This window comes from Papio anubis, chromosome 4, assembly GCF_008728515.1.
Source record: "Papio anubis isolate 15944 chromosome 4, Panubis1.0, whole genome shotgun sequence".
NCBI classification, from domain to species: domain Eukaryota; kingdom Metazoa; phylum Chordata; class Mammalia; order Primates; family Cercopithecidae; genus Papio; species Papio anubis.
The window spans coordinates 91,791,854-91,806,737 of NC_044979.1; the positions used below are offsets into that span (position 1 = coordinate 91,791,854).

General features: G+C 37.7%; 1 protein-coding gene and 1 long non-coding RNA gene across 2 annotated transcripts in view; one reads left to right on the forward strand and one right to left on the reverse strand.

The window, feature by feature from the left end:
* The window catches only part of LOC103882988, a 134,594-nt gene extending 120,119 nt beyond the window's left edge, over positions 1 to 14,475 (reverse strand). Inside the window, exons 1-2 of the long non-coding RNA XR_004183230.1 lie at positions 14,042 to 14,475; positions 2,490 to 2,596 (exon numbers count right to left, since the gene is read on the reverse strand). This is a non-coding gene — a long non-coding RNA (uncharacterized LOC103882988). The remainder of the gene's footprint in view (positions 1 to 2,489; positions 2,597 to 14,041) is intronic.
* DNAH11 (dynein axonemal heavy chain 11) overlaps positions 1 to 14,884 on the forward strand; it is a 410,596-nt gene that overhangs the window by 182,605 nt on the left and 213,107 nt on the right. The window contains exons 37-41 of the mRNA XM_031665316.1: positions 3,885 to 4,023; positions 8,534 to 8,626; positions 10,252 to 10,446; positions 11,276 to 11,353; positions 13,599 to 13,731. Coding sequence (XP_031521176.1) covers positions 3,885 to 4,023; positions 8,534 to 8,626; positions 10,252 to 10,446; positions 11,276 to 11,353; positions 13,599 to 13,731 — 638 coding nt within the window. The remainder of the gene's footprint in view (positions 1 to 3,884; positions 4,024 to 8,533; positions 8,627 to 10,251; positions 10,447 to 11,275; positions 11,354 to 13,598; positions 13,732 to 14,884) is intronic.

Below are 14,884 nucleotides of genomic sequence, written 5' to 3' on the forward strand. Positions count from 1 at the left end.
TATTATTTTTTAATTTTTACTTTTATTATACTTTAAGTTCTGGGACACATGTGCAGAATGTGCAGGTTTGTTACATAGGTATACATGTGCAATGGTGGTTTGCTGCACCCCTCAACCCATCATCTAGGTTTTAAGCCGCCCATGCATTAGGTATTTGTCCTAATGATCTCCCTTCTCTTGCCCCCCACCCCCTGACAGGCCCTGGTGTGTGATGTTCCCCTCCCTGTGTCCATGTGTTCTCGGTGTTCAACTCCCACTTATGAGTGAGAACATGTGGTGTTTGGTTTTCTGTTCTTGTGTTAGTTTGCTGAGAATGATGGTTTCCAGCTTCATCCATGTCCCTGTAAAAGACATGAACTCATTCCTTTTTATGGCTTCTTAGTATTCCATGGTGTGTATGTGCCACGTTTTCTTTATCCAGTTTATCACTGATGAACATTTGGGTTGGTTCCAAGTCTTTGCTATTGTAAATAGTACTACAGGAAACATACACATGCATGTGTCTTTATAGTAGAATGATTTATAATCCCTTGGGTATATGCCCAGTAATGGGATTGCTAGGTCAAATGGTATTTCTGGTTGTAGATCCTTGAGGAATTGCCACACTGTCTTCCACAATGGTTGAACTAATTTACACTCCCACCAACAGTTTAAAAGCATTCCTATTTCTCCACATTCTCGCCAGCATCTGTTGTTTCCCGACTTTTTAATGATTGTCATTTTAACTGGCATGAGATGGTATCTCATTGTGGTTTTGATTTCCATTTGATGACCAGTGAAGATGAACTTTTTTCCATAAGTTTGAACTCCCATTCACAATTGCTACAAAGAGAATAAAATACCTAGGAATACAACTTACACGGGATGTGAAGGACCTCTTCAAGGAGAACTACAAACCACTGCTCAAGGAAATAAGAGAGGACACAAACAAATAGAAAAACATTCCATGCTCATGGATGGGAAGAATCAATATCTTGAAAATGGCCATACTGCTCAAAGTAATTTATAGATTCAATGCTATTCCCATCAAACTATAATTGACTTTCTTCACAGAATTAGAAAAAACTACTTTAAATTTCACATGGACCCAAAAAAGAGCCTGTATAGCCAAGACAATTCTAAGCAAAAAGAATAAAACTGGAGGCATCACGCTACCTGACTTCAAACTGTACTTCAAGGCTACAGTAACCAAAACAGCATGGTACTGGTACCACAACAGATATATAGACCAATAGAACAGAACAGAGGTCTCAGAAATAATGCCACACATCTACAACCATCTGATCTTTGACAAACCTGACAAAAGCAATGGGGAAAGGATTCCCTATTTAACAAATGGTGCTGGTAAAACTGGCTATTCACATGCAGAAAACAAACTGGACTCCTTCCTTACACAAAAATTAACTCAAGATGGCTTAAAGACTTAAACATAAAACCTAAAACCATAAAAGCCCTAGAAAAAAACCTAGGCAATACCATTCAGGACATAGGCATGGACAAAGACTTCATGACTAAAACACCAAAGCAATTGCAACAAAAGCCAAAATTGACAAATGGGACCTAATTAAACTAAAATGCATCTGCACAGCAAAAGAAACTATCATCAGAGTGAACAGGCAACCTGCAGAACGGGAGAAAATTTTTGCAATCTATCCATCTGACAAAGGTCTAATATCCAGAATCTACAAGGAACTTAAATTTTATGAGGAAAAAAATCCCATCAAAAAGTGAATGAAGGATATGAACAGACACTTCTCAAAAGGAGACATTCATGCGGCCAATATTCCCTTATTATCTGTAGTGATGTCTTGAATTCCATGCCTGATACATGGGTAACTTGTATCTTCTCTCTCTTCCTTTTTCCTCCATGATAAGCTAGAGGATTATCAGTTTTATTTTGGGTTTTTATTAGGGTGCTCAATATGTGTGCTCAATACTATTCAGTGTGCTTTTAAAATAATAATATTCCACTTCACATATAATCTAAGAACCTCTACAGTTTTTAGTGTGATCTCCTTCCATTCTTTCAAACTTAAGGTTTCCTTGTCCATCCATCTGGATATTTAACCATATTTTATTTGTATTTTCTTCTAATTTTTATAGTATTACTGTACTTATTAAATTTAATCTGATGAGAACTTATTTTGGTTGATAATACGAAATGAGTGTTTAAACAATTATTTTCCCTAATAGTTAATCAATTATTCTAACATTGTGTATTGAATGTTTTTCTTTCCTCTTAATAACCACTTTCTCTAGCATAATGATTTTATAATGTCTAACTTTCTTGAAAAATTCTAGATAGAGAATAACCATTCTAGAAATAAATGTAATAACTACAGAATAGCTTTGTTTGAAAACTGTGTGGCTTTCCAGTATCCTATTTGTGACCCAACTTATCTCATACTTTCTTTCATTTGGGTCTTGAAATTTGAAATTGTTTTGTGAATTTTTTAATAACTTTAGTGGGTGATGAAAGTATTACTCACGCATGGAGGCCATATGCTTGTGCCTTTGGAGTATTCTGATTCCACCAATCACCAACCATGAGGCCTACAGCATGTGCTTGAACTTCTGAGAACATCAGACTGCATCTCTGTAAAATGAAGATAAGAGGAGTGGACACCTCATAGTGTTGTGGGGATTAAGTGAGAGAATGCATAAAAAGATTTTAGCACCCAATATGGTATGAAGTGCTCAGTAAAAATTAGTTGCCTATATTAATGTAAATATAAAATATGTAGATATGCTAGCCTTTTCTCTCTCCGTTTACTCTTCATCTTCTGGTGTCACACGAAGAGTAATAAATGTGTGAAGAAATATGGGGTTAGTTTACATAGAAGAGATGTAGAATAACCTAGATCCAAAGATACTCTAAGGTTGGATGTTTGGGATGAAAATTAGGTATGCAAGTAGTAGACTACAATTATATTTACAAAAACAGGTAGGTAGGTATTGGAATGTATACTTTACGAAGTCTAAAATAATGAACTTATTTATTTACTCTTCCTTCTTCTTTGCACTTGACTTCAGTTGAGTGGAATGTTTTCAAACATTGCTATGAATAGCAATTGTCTTTGGAGAGGGGCTTTTTGGAAGTCCCTCGCCAAAAGAAAGGAGATTTGAAGCTGTGTTTTTCTGAAAGTCCCTTTAAAAGTCTATCCAAGTTGGTCCTAGGTAGTGATGTGCTGGCGATGGCTGGTACAAGCTTTTGGTAGCTGATGGTTAAGTTTTCATGAATGTTCTGAGTTGGTTCTTTAGTTTAATGAAAACTAAATTATATCAACTTTTGATTCAATAAGTTGTATTAAAAACAAAGGTGATAAATACTCCAAACTGGTCACTTTATTTATTTTACTGATATTTAGGCTCTTGAGGTTATTTCTGTCTGTTGTGTCTATATATGGTGGTATACTTCTCAGCTCCACATTTAGTGATGCTGTGTTGGTATCCTGGAATCAGCCATGGTGGAAGGGTTTATTCCATGGAAATAAGCAAATGCTATTTTCTAGACAGCCGGTTGTGAAAACATTAACCTGCACACCATTAACCACAGGTAAAGCCTTGGCCCTAGCTCAAAACATCATTATTCCTCTTTCTGCAGTGACAACTTATACCAGAAGTTTACGGAATGTATTCATGGATTTTATTTGAACTCCTACACCTGTGCTTCTGCCATTCCAGACTTTCTATCATTTTTTGTGTCCAGTAATGAGTGGACATTTTTTAAGTTGAAATGAAGGGTCTTATTAGCTGTGATTGACAGACATAATTATGATCTGCTTAGGAATGGTTAAAATGTTGGTACGAAATCAGTTGATTTCAGCAATTTGTGCTTATCACCTTGTCACATTTTAAAACTAAAATTCATATTTACGTTTTAGACCCTGTGCCATGGTGGCCCCAGACATTGAACTAATCTGTGAAATCATGTTAGTTGCTGAAGGTTTTGTGGATGCACGTGCATTAGCCCGAAAGTTCATTATGTTGTATACGCTTTGCAAGGAGCTCCTCTCCAAGCAGGTGAGGGATCATTTGTTACATTTTCTTGGTTTTTACATGCAACTGAAAAAGCTTTTGAAGTATGGATTTTAGGTAATTTATCATTCAAATTACATTAGACATTAAAAATTTTTTGTACTTTAAAAAAATATTCAATAGTTTGGGGGAACAGATGTTTTTTGGTTACATGGATAAGTTCTTTAGTGGTGATTTTTGAGATCTTGGTGCACCCATCACCTGAGGAGTGTACACTGTACACAGTGTGTAGTCTTTTATCCCTCACCCACCTCCCACCTTTCTCCCAAGTCCCTGTAGGCCATTATATCATTCTTATGCCTTTGCATCCTCATAGCTTAGCTCCCACTTATAAGTGAGAACATATGATATTTGGCTTTCCATTCCTGAGTTACTTCACTTAGAATAATGGTCTCCACCTCCATCCAGGTTGCTGCAAATGCCATTATTTCATTCCTTTTTATGACTGAGTAATATTTCATGGTGTGTATGTACCACATTTTCTTTATCCACTCATTGGCTGATGGAAATTTAGGCTAGTCTGTGTTTTTGCAATTGCAAATTGTGCTGCTATAAATAGGCATGTGCAAGTGTCTTTTTCATATAATGACTACTTTTTCTATGGGAAGATACCCAGTAGTGGGATTGCTGGATCAAATGGAGATTCCTTTAAAAACTAGAAATATCATTTGATTTGATGTTAGAAATATTTTTATATTTTCTACAAATTTTGAAAACTTTATTTTATAATTTTTATTTTTTTCTGAAGTTAAATTTGAGATATTTTAGTTCTGATACTTTATTTGTATTAATACTTTTTTAAACCAACAAGCTGTGTGATTTTCTTTAGCTTTGTCAATTTTGTAATTATAGATGGAATTTTATGTTGCCTCCCTTTCTTCGTGAAAATATTTTCTAGTAAGATAGGGCAGGAGTATTCATAAGAGTAAGATAAGGCTAATTTTCTGAAGAATATCTCAGGGAATGTTAAAATTATTCTCTTTTATTGGTAATTCTTTATTTAAAGGTAGGGTTGACTGATTTTCTGTTCTTTTAAATTTTTGCTCTACAATTTCCTTGTCTCTAAAATGGGTCAAATTTACATACTCTCTACTCTCCAATCATAAGCTTCTTGAAGATGTATTGAAGCTGCTGATAAGCCACAGAAATTACGTATATGTCAGCATCAATATTTTAAAATTTAGCTGTATGATCATTTTTGACTTTTGATCTTTTGATAACATTTCATTAATTACTGGTGACATTATTCTGTAGTCAAAATGAAAGTATCAAAATACCACAGTTGCAACCACTCAGTTACCTTACTGCCACATATTCATTTTAACTTGCTCATTGTTAGGGCAAAATATGGAATATGAGAGTGATTTATGTTGTCCTTTTAGTAACTGTGAATTTACATTGAGTGGGTGGAATCATAATTTTTAACAGTTGTCTCTGGATGGTAAGATTATGGGTATTTTTTTTTCCTTATTCTTATCTTTTAATGAGCCTATTTTAGTTTTATCATGGTAAAAAGTCAGAAGAAAAAATGTAATAGAGCCCAGGGAATGTGGCGTTTCAACTGTATCCATTTTCAGTAGTAATATTTAAACATTTAATGAGCGTCTAGTATATCTAAGTAATGTGCTTTTTGCTGACCATGATGAATGGGTAAGATTCAAAACAAATGAAACACACACCCAGATTTATGACTTTGAAGAATTTAGGTAATTCAGTTTACATGACATAAAAATTGGGAGACAATGGAGAATGAAAAGATTATCAGAGTTTTCAAGGGAGAAAGGAACCAGTACTTATTGAATGGGTACTATGTGTTATGTTACAAGATTGTCAAAAGAAGTTTACAAGTTTGATTTTATTAGCCCTGTTTTACATATGAGAAAACTGAGCAAAGCAACCTGTCCCAAGTCCGTATAGCTAACAAGTGGTAAGAGCAAGATTTGACTTCAATTCTTTCTAATTCTGTCTAAGACACACCTGTGGCCAATTACAAGAGGAAGGTGTTGGGAGTACAGGTAGAACAAAGAAGAAAAGAGTTTGCTAACTCAGAGATGTCACAAGTGAGATGAGCAGAAAGAAATCTAGCCAGGACAGAAGAGCTGTGTTAGGAACACAATTCAAGGATACCTTTCTGTGCTATAGAAATGGATTTGGGAAAAGAATCAGTAGACATTTTTGACCAATAGAATGATATGATGAAAATTGTGAAGATACTTTTAGCAATTTGCATTGTTTAAACTTTTAGCAGAGGCACCAAGTCCTCTGAAATCTGTGGTCCAAAATTTCTTCTGCATCCACTCCTTTTATTGTTACTGCATAAATTAGCGACTTCCCATTGAGTCCTCAAAGTTCTGATTCTCAGAAATACCATTTGACCCAGCAATCCCCTTACTAGGTATATACTCAAAGGATTATAAATCATTCTGCTATAAAGACACATGCACACATATGTTTATTGCAGCACTATTCACAATAGCAAAGACTTAGAACCAACCCAAATGCCCATGAATGATAGACTGGATAAACAAAATATGGTACATATACACCATGGAATACTATGAAGCTGTAAAAAAGGATAAGGTCATGTCCTTTGCAGGGACATGGATGAGGATGGAAACCATCATTCTCAGCAAACTAACACAGGAACAGGAAACCAAACACCGCACGTTGTCACTCATAAGTAGGAGTTGAACAGTGAGAACATATGGGCACAAGGAGGGGAACATCACACACTGGAGCCTGTTGTGGGGTGGAGGGCTAGGGGAGGGATAGCATTAGGAGAAATACCTAATGTAGATAACAGGTTGATGGGTATAGCAAACCACCATGGTACGTGTATACCTGTGTAACAAACATGCACATTCTGCACATGTATCCCAGAACTTAAAGTAAACAACAACAACAAAACCTCTGGTTCTTTCCCCTCCCTTTCCTCTTCAAGCCTCATCCTACTCCATCAGTGGCTTTCAAATGGTCTTTACCGTGACCCACAGTAAAAAATACTTCTTCTATTGCAACTCAGTGTATACATACATACACAACTGAACCATACATTTCACCAAACACTTTTTCCTTTTTTTTGTTATTATTATTTTGAGAGAGAGTCTCGCTTTGTTACCCAGGCTGGAGTACAGTTATGTGATCATAGCTCACCGCAGCCTCGACCTCCCTGGCTCAAGCGATCTTTCCATCCCAGCCTCCTAAGTAACTGAGACTCTAGGTGTGCATCATCACACCCGGCTAATTTTTCTATTTTTTGCAGTGGTGGGGTTTCCCCTGTTGCCCAGGCTGGTCTGGAACTCCGCCTCAGCCTCCCAAAGTGCTGAGATGACAGGCATAAGCCACCACACTCAGCCACTTTTTGCTCTTATTTGCACCACACCACGGTGTTTTTCATTTCGTTCCATTTTATTACAGACAAAAATGATGGTCAAGACCTACTAAACTGATTTTATTATCCACTAATGGAGTAAATGGGATATTTACGCATGTAACATTGTTTCACTGCCCACAAAAAAAAAAATTGTACTCACATTAATTCACTTTACTCCTACAACCACTTGTAAAGTAGGTGGATGCTTTTATCTGCCTTTTTATAGATGATGATTCTGAGGCTCTGGGAGATAAAGTGGCTTTCCCACAGACACAGCTGAGAGACATTTGAGAGATGGGTTGTTACTATGTGGATTGTAGCTGGATGGCGAAAGAGAGAAGGCCAGTCCCGTGTAAGCAGTTAGTTCATTTGGAATATCTTTACTGAGCACCTACCCTGTGCCATGCACTGTGCTAGCCCCAAGAAGACAGTGAGTATATGGGAAATAAGTTTAGCATGAGAAAAAAACAGAAGAAAAAATGTAATTGGACCCAGGGAGCATGGAGTTGCAATTGTATCCAATCTCAGAAGTAATATTCTGAGATCCTCCAGGAGCCCAGACCCTGTGGGAGGAGTCTTAGGGATAATGTTGAAGTCTCATAAAAAGATAATTGAATCTTAAGGACATGGTTTTTATTATGTGCTGGCATCTAGGCAGAAATGTCTGATTAAGAGATGGAGTAATTAGGGCCATTAGGGATCGAAGTCTGGGGAGAAGTAGAATATCAGGGCCCTTGATGAAACCAGCACAGGTGGAGAAATGTGCTTCTGGTTGGAGGTGAAAAGGTGGAATTTGTTGAGCTACTGAGTTAGCAGGTCTATTGAGAGAGTACAGCAAGGGAGGTGGATGGAGCCTTGGGCAAATGTTGCAGTTAAGTGCTATGGAAAGAAGAGACTTGCTGACAGAGGCCAAAAAACAAAAACACAGGCAAAAGAAACAGGACGACACTATGGGGACATGATTTTCACAATTTCAAAGAGGAGAAGAAAATGGTATTTTGAATCATTAAAGGGTGTATTTATCTGAACTCCTTTTTTTAAACTTTCAGCTCTTACCTCTGGAACGAGAATCTTACTCCCTCATACAATTTTTGAGAAAATAAACCTATGTTTTGATTTTAGGATCATTATGATTGGGGACTTCGTGCTATTAAATCTGTCTTGGTTGTGGCTGGCTCTCTGAAACGAGGAGATAAAAACAGACCCGAAGATCAGGTACTGCAATGCTAATATGATTTTGCTGAGTGAATAGCTGGCCAGCTTCACAGAAATGAAAGTATATGCCTGGATGGTAGGGCATGCACAGCACAACTTTTAAAAAGCATAACATCTATTGTTAATGCAGGAGATTTGAGGATTGGCATTCCTTATAAGAGGTCACAAGTGTTCTTGAGTACAAAGATATGAATCTGGAAAAGAAAATGTGATTTTACAAGTACTTTTGAAATAGCCCCAAAAAGTATTTTGACAGTCATAATCAAGTAATTCAGTAATCACTGATTTCCTCTGAGGAACATTTAAGAAATCTGAGTGAGTTGGGATGTTAATCCTGGAAAGTCAGTGAAGACATAATGGGAGAAAGATGGGACATGGGACGTAAGATCTTTCATGGGACGTAAGATGGGCTTGCAGAATGAAACAGGAAAGGAGGGTGCCTAACACCAATGAAATGCTTGATTGGTTGGTCAGAGCTATTGGAGAAATGTTCTGCTCTCATTCCTGGAGAGAAATGATAACACATCATGGATTTTTCCCTTAAGTAGCGAGAGCAATGGATTTATGTGTTATCAGTCCATTTTCACACTGTTACAAAGAACTACCTGAGACTGGGAAATTTATAAAGAGGTTTGATTGACTCACAATTCCACAGGCTTAACAGGAAGCATAACTGGGAGAACTCAGGAAACTGACAATCATGGAGGAAGGCAAGGGAGAAGCACGGACCTTCTTCACATGGTGGCAGGGGAGAGAGAGAGTGAAGGGGAAAGTGCCACACACTTTAAAACCATCAGATCTCGTGAGAACAGCAAGGAGGAAATCTACCCCCTTGATGATCCAATCACCTCCCACTAAGCCCTCCAATTTGACAGGAGACTTGGGTGGGGACACAAATCTAAACCATATCAATATGTATCACCATGTGTATGTGCAATATGACTTGAGAAATAGCAAAAAAAAAAAAAAAAAAAAAAATCTGTGTCCTTTTTTAAATTGAGGGATATTTATTATGTATTTTTCTACTTTGCCAATATTTCTCTCTTTTCCTCTTAATTTCCTTGTAATTTAGTACTAGGTCAAGATTTTCTTTCGTTTATTTGTTATCTTGCTTTTTAAAATTTTTGTTGGAATGCTTAGCTCTTTCTGTAAAAGTTATCCTGACGTTTGAGTTACTGCTTTTAAAATCTTTGGCTTACAGCTAAGATAGAACAACAACAACAAAACTAAAAATGTTTGAGATTATCATTCTAAGATTCGCAGAGGACTTTGGACAAAATGATCTGATGAGCTTGATTAATTTAAATTCTGGAGTTTGAGGATTCAAGAGAGAAGGCCCTTAGATTGTTTCTAAAGATCAAAACAGATCATTGGCAGGGAAGGAAAAGGCCTCTTTGCTGTTCTTATTCTAAGGATTGTCTATGGTATCAGTTCAGCCTTCTCATGTTCTGATACCTCAGTTTTAAACATTTAACCTCCCTATTGATAGAATGCCATCTTAATGGAGAACAGTACCAATATCTCATGCTTCACATATGAGGATTAAAAATAGCAAACATCTTTAGTTCTTCAGGTGTTTGTTAGAACTTGTTTTGGCTTTTTTATAAATTTTTTTTTTCCCCTAGGTACTCATGAGAGCATTAAGGGATTTCAATATGCCTAAGATAGTGACTGACGACATCCCAGTGTTTCTCGGCCTGGTCGGTGACCTGTTTCCAACCCTGGATGTGCCCCGGAGGAGGAAGCTGCACTTTGAACAGATGGTCAGGCAGTCTACCCTGGAGCTCCGCCTGCAGCCTGAAGAGAGCTTCATCCTCAAAGTAAAAGGAGCATTTGCTTTTCATGGCAGCTGTTGGGATTGTCAGTTGAAATAATTGTGGCTAACTGATGCTAAAGCAAGATGTTAACTTGTACCCTAAGCTTAATAGGATCTTAATATATGCTTTCAAGCATTTTCATATGGCAGGATTAAGTAAACATAAGTATTTTAGTAGCCCCACTCTGTAAGGTGAAAACAGATATGATTGACATGGCTTTAAATGTAAGCATACTTTTAGTTAGGTTTAAAAACTTGTTGGTTCTTGGAGACATGCACTAAAAATTTACTTTGTTCTTTCCTCCTTTTTAGAGAACATTGGAAGTAAAATCATTAGTGTATGCTTTTAATGAGGGAAGAATGACAACATGTATGAGAATAAGTTAGGTAGATATTATCTGACATATCAAAGCCTTGTGCATATTATTCAGTTTGAATTCAGTGAATGCATGGACATTAAACACTGTATATATTATCCATTTAAATATTTTATATGATATAAATCATTACTCAGTTGTAGATGGTGATTGGCTATGTACAGTGTTTGTTCAAAACTTCATGAAGAGTTAATGATTTTTGTAAGTAACCCCTGCCATATACTGAGTACTGCATAAAATCACGGTTTGGCTTTAGTCTTATCCCTGTGGTCTACATGGGAAATCCAGGAAAAACTATACTTTTCACTTATGGTCTATTTTAACTTTCTGTGAACGTACTATTATCAGTGGGGGCTGGTCTGGGTGTAAGGAAAGAAGAATTGGGCAAAAATGGTAGGTCATCTTTTTGTCACCAACTCATTAAAGGAAACCAGCAACTGGCTGTTTGCTCTGCAGGTTGTCCAGCTTGAGGAACTGTTGGCTGTGCGGCACTCGGTCTTTGTGGTTGGAAATGCAGGCACAGGGAAGAGTAAGGTATAGTAAATTGCCTAATAGCTTACAGCTATGGAAAGAACATTTGTCGTTATTGTGGTTTGGCCTATTTTCAATGCTACTCAAAAGAATTCCCTACCATGAAGCCTGCCATAATTTGGGGTCAGAATCTGAGACTCTAATCTTGCTGCTTGATCAATTGATCTTTTCCTTTATATTGGATTAGCGGTGGGGAGAACAAGAAACAAATAGAGCATTGCATTCACATAGGAAAAGCAAGCTGACATGAAGATTGAGCTTTCCACATGAGATTTTCGGTATCAGATGAAGGCATTTCGATACACGCCATCCTACCTTATGCACCTTTCAGTACATTTATGCTTGGATTCTTTTATCAAAGATAAACATATTAAGAGACTGTGGAATAAGATATCTGGCTGGAAGACTTGATTGGCTCTAGCCACATTTATCAAACCTATTTTCTTTTCCAAGTCATCCTTGATTCTCCTCCCCATATCATTCAGAAAAACAAACCCAAATATTTTCCTTCAGTACTCCCTCAGAAATATAACCCTCTACATGTCCAAACAAAACCTAAAAATAAAAAGAAGTGGCAAAACCCACATTTTTGAGGTACCTATTACATGCTGTGCTAGGTGCATTATGTATGATTTACTCTGCACAACAATGATATACTATGGGTGTTATTATCCCCATTTTTAGTTCACCGCTTGATTTTGTTTGGTCTTACTGACAGTCCTGGCAACATACTTATTTTCTTGGTTGGCAGACGTTATATGCAGAACTGCATGCATTTTAATTCAGGATGCTTGGGTATAAACATACTTGGTAGCCAACAGCTAAAAATAATCAGATTGAGCATATGAGATTTTAGAGGATGGCAGTATATGGAACTTGCCAGTATTTAGATCAGAACCCAAAGTGGAACAACTGTAAGATAAAAAAAAAAATCTCTGTATAGACATTTTTCTAGTGAAAAATATAATAAATGAAATATTAAAGTAGATAACTGATAGACCTGTAATTATTTTGTTAGAGTAAGTTACAGATGTAGGCCACAGTTCAAGGAAGGATAAAATCAAATTCCATACTTTCCAGTAGATTAATGGTTTCTAAAAATATAAGCTTAATATTCCTAAGGCATTTACTTACTTTCTTCTAGTCTTCACCAGTTCTGTTCTACTCAACAGGTACGTAACCCAAGATACCCAGAGCGCTGCAGCTCAGGGTGACGTCCTGTAGCATCTTATCATTTCAAAGTGTTTGTCAATTGTTTATCCATTTTTTCAAAACCCCTGTGAGTAGGGGTTTTGTCAGCATGATAAATATCTAAGACAAAAGCCACAGCTTTTCAAAGGAGCAAAAGGGAGAGTAAGGGCAGATATTTGACTGAAGGTATCGATTAATTGAATAGACATACACTGAGCACCTGTTCTGTGAGTTCGCATTCTCAAGGCTTTTCCTCAATTATCAGGATCAGGGTTTCTCAGCCTCAGCACTGTTGACATTCCGGACTGGGTAACTCTGCTATAGGGGGCTATCCTGTGCATTGAAAGATATTTAGCAACCTCCCTGGTCTCTATCCACTAGATGCCCAGAAGTCCCTTCCCCTTTCTTCCCCCTAGTCAAGACAGTCTGTTTTTGAGAACCACTGCCCTAAGTCGCTAGGTCTCAAAGCATGGCCAGACCAGCGTCATTGGCATCAGCTGGGCCCTTGTTGGAACTGCACATTACTGGCCCCACCTCAGACCTACTGAAACAGAAGCTCTGGGATTGGGCCCAGCAATCTGTATTTTAATACCCTCCAAGCAATTCTGATGTAGGCTACATTTTGAGAGAAACCAATCTTGCTGATTCAGGCAGGATAGAATTTTTTTTTTTTTTTTTTTTTTAGCCTCACTCTGTCACCCAGGCTGGAGTGCAGCAGGCGGTGTAGATTTTGTAATCAACATGGATGCTTATTTATGTATGGTCCTCCACTTGGCACACATGATTAAAAATCTCAAATGAGAAAGTGACTCCCTTTACTCTAAATGGTTCAAAGAGTCAAGTGAACTGATTCTGTCTCGCTGAGTATTTGTAAGATGAAGCTTTTCAAGATGGTAATGGAAATGCACATATGTGCATTTTTCCCCTTCTGGATCTTAGCACACACAGAGCATCTAGGAGCACATACTGAATAAGGAAAACCCTTCAGAAATCTTTTACTTTCCATTTGGCTTATGTTAGTATTAATTTTTTTTGGCTCTTTCCTCCTTCCCCTCAGATTTTGAGAACACTGAACCGAACATATGTTAACATGAAACAGAAGCCGGTTTGGAATGACTTAAACCCTAAAGCTGTGACAACAGATGAACTCTTTGGTTTCATACATCATGCTACCCGAGAATGGAAAGATGGCAAGTAGTATTTCCCCTTTAGAAGTGCTAAAAAATTTTTTTCTATCCAGAAAGCCGTTTTTCAATACAAGCCAATTTTAGTCATAGTCACAGACTCACTGTTTATATGTTGGCATTATTGGAAATATAGCAGATCACAACAGCATTTATAATGTATAAATTAAAACTAGATTTGAATAAGTACTTGATTTGCATTCAGCGGATTTGTACTCAGAGCTGTTGTATTTTATCCCACGTCAATTATGTCAGGGCTCCCTGTAAATCAGGAGTGAAGTCAACATGAATGCCTCAGGAAACATCTATAAAGTACCTGATATGAGACACTGACTGAAGTTCAGGCAGACGTTCCAGGTGCCAGGGACAAAAGTAAATAGGGCATGTTTCCTGCCCTGAGAGTATTTGTGAGCAAACAGATCCCTTTGTGACAATCTGTTAGGAGTTCCTTTTACAGTAAATGCGCTAACCTTGGCATCATCTTTGAGGCCTGTCTCCCTGTCACACCCTACATCCAACCTCACAGCAAATCCTATAGGCTTTACCTTTAAAATGTATGTGAATTCCGGTTCTCCTCACCTTCTCCATAGATGCCACATTAGTCAAAGCCGCCATCATGTCTCGCCTGTACTACGGCAGTGGGTAATCTCCTCCTCCTGGTTTCCCTGCAGTTCATTTGACCTAAAGCAGACAGAGGGGCTTCAAATGTTACTTCTCTGCTTTTGATTTCAAGTGGGTTCCAATCACCTTTAGAATCCAACCTTTTCCATGGCTTATAAGGCTCTATGTGATTGGATCCCTGCCCCCGTCCCCAAATCCCACCATCCCTGACTTCGTTTCCCACCACTTCCTATAATCCATTCATTCTGGCCTCTTTGCTATTCCTTGAACTTGTTCCCATCACGGGGCCTCAGCACCTCATTTTCCTGCCATCAGCAACACTCTTCTGGATGCCTGCATGACTTGCTTCTTTATCTTATTTCAGCATCTGGTCAAACGTCACATCATAGAAGACTTCCCTGATGGCTGATCTAAAGTAGAAATGCAAATCAAAATCACAATGAGATAGAATCTCACACCAGTCAGAAAGACTATTATGGAAAAGTCAAATGATGCTGGTGAGGCTGTGGAGAAAAGGAACCACTTATAGACTTGGTGG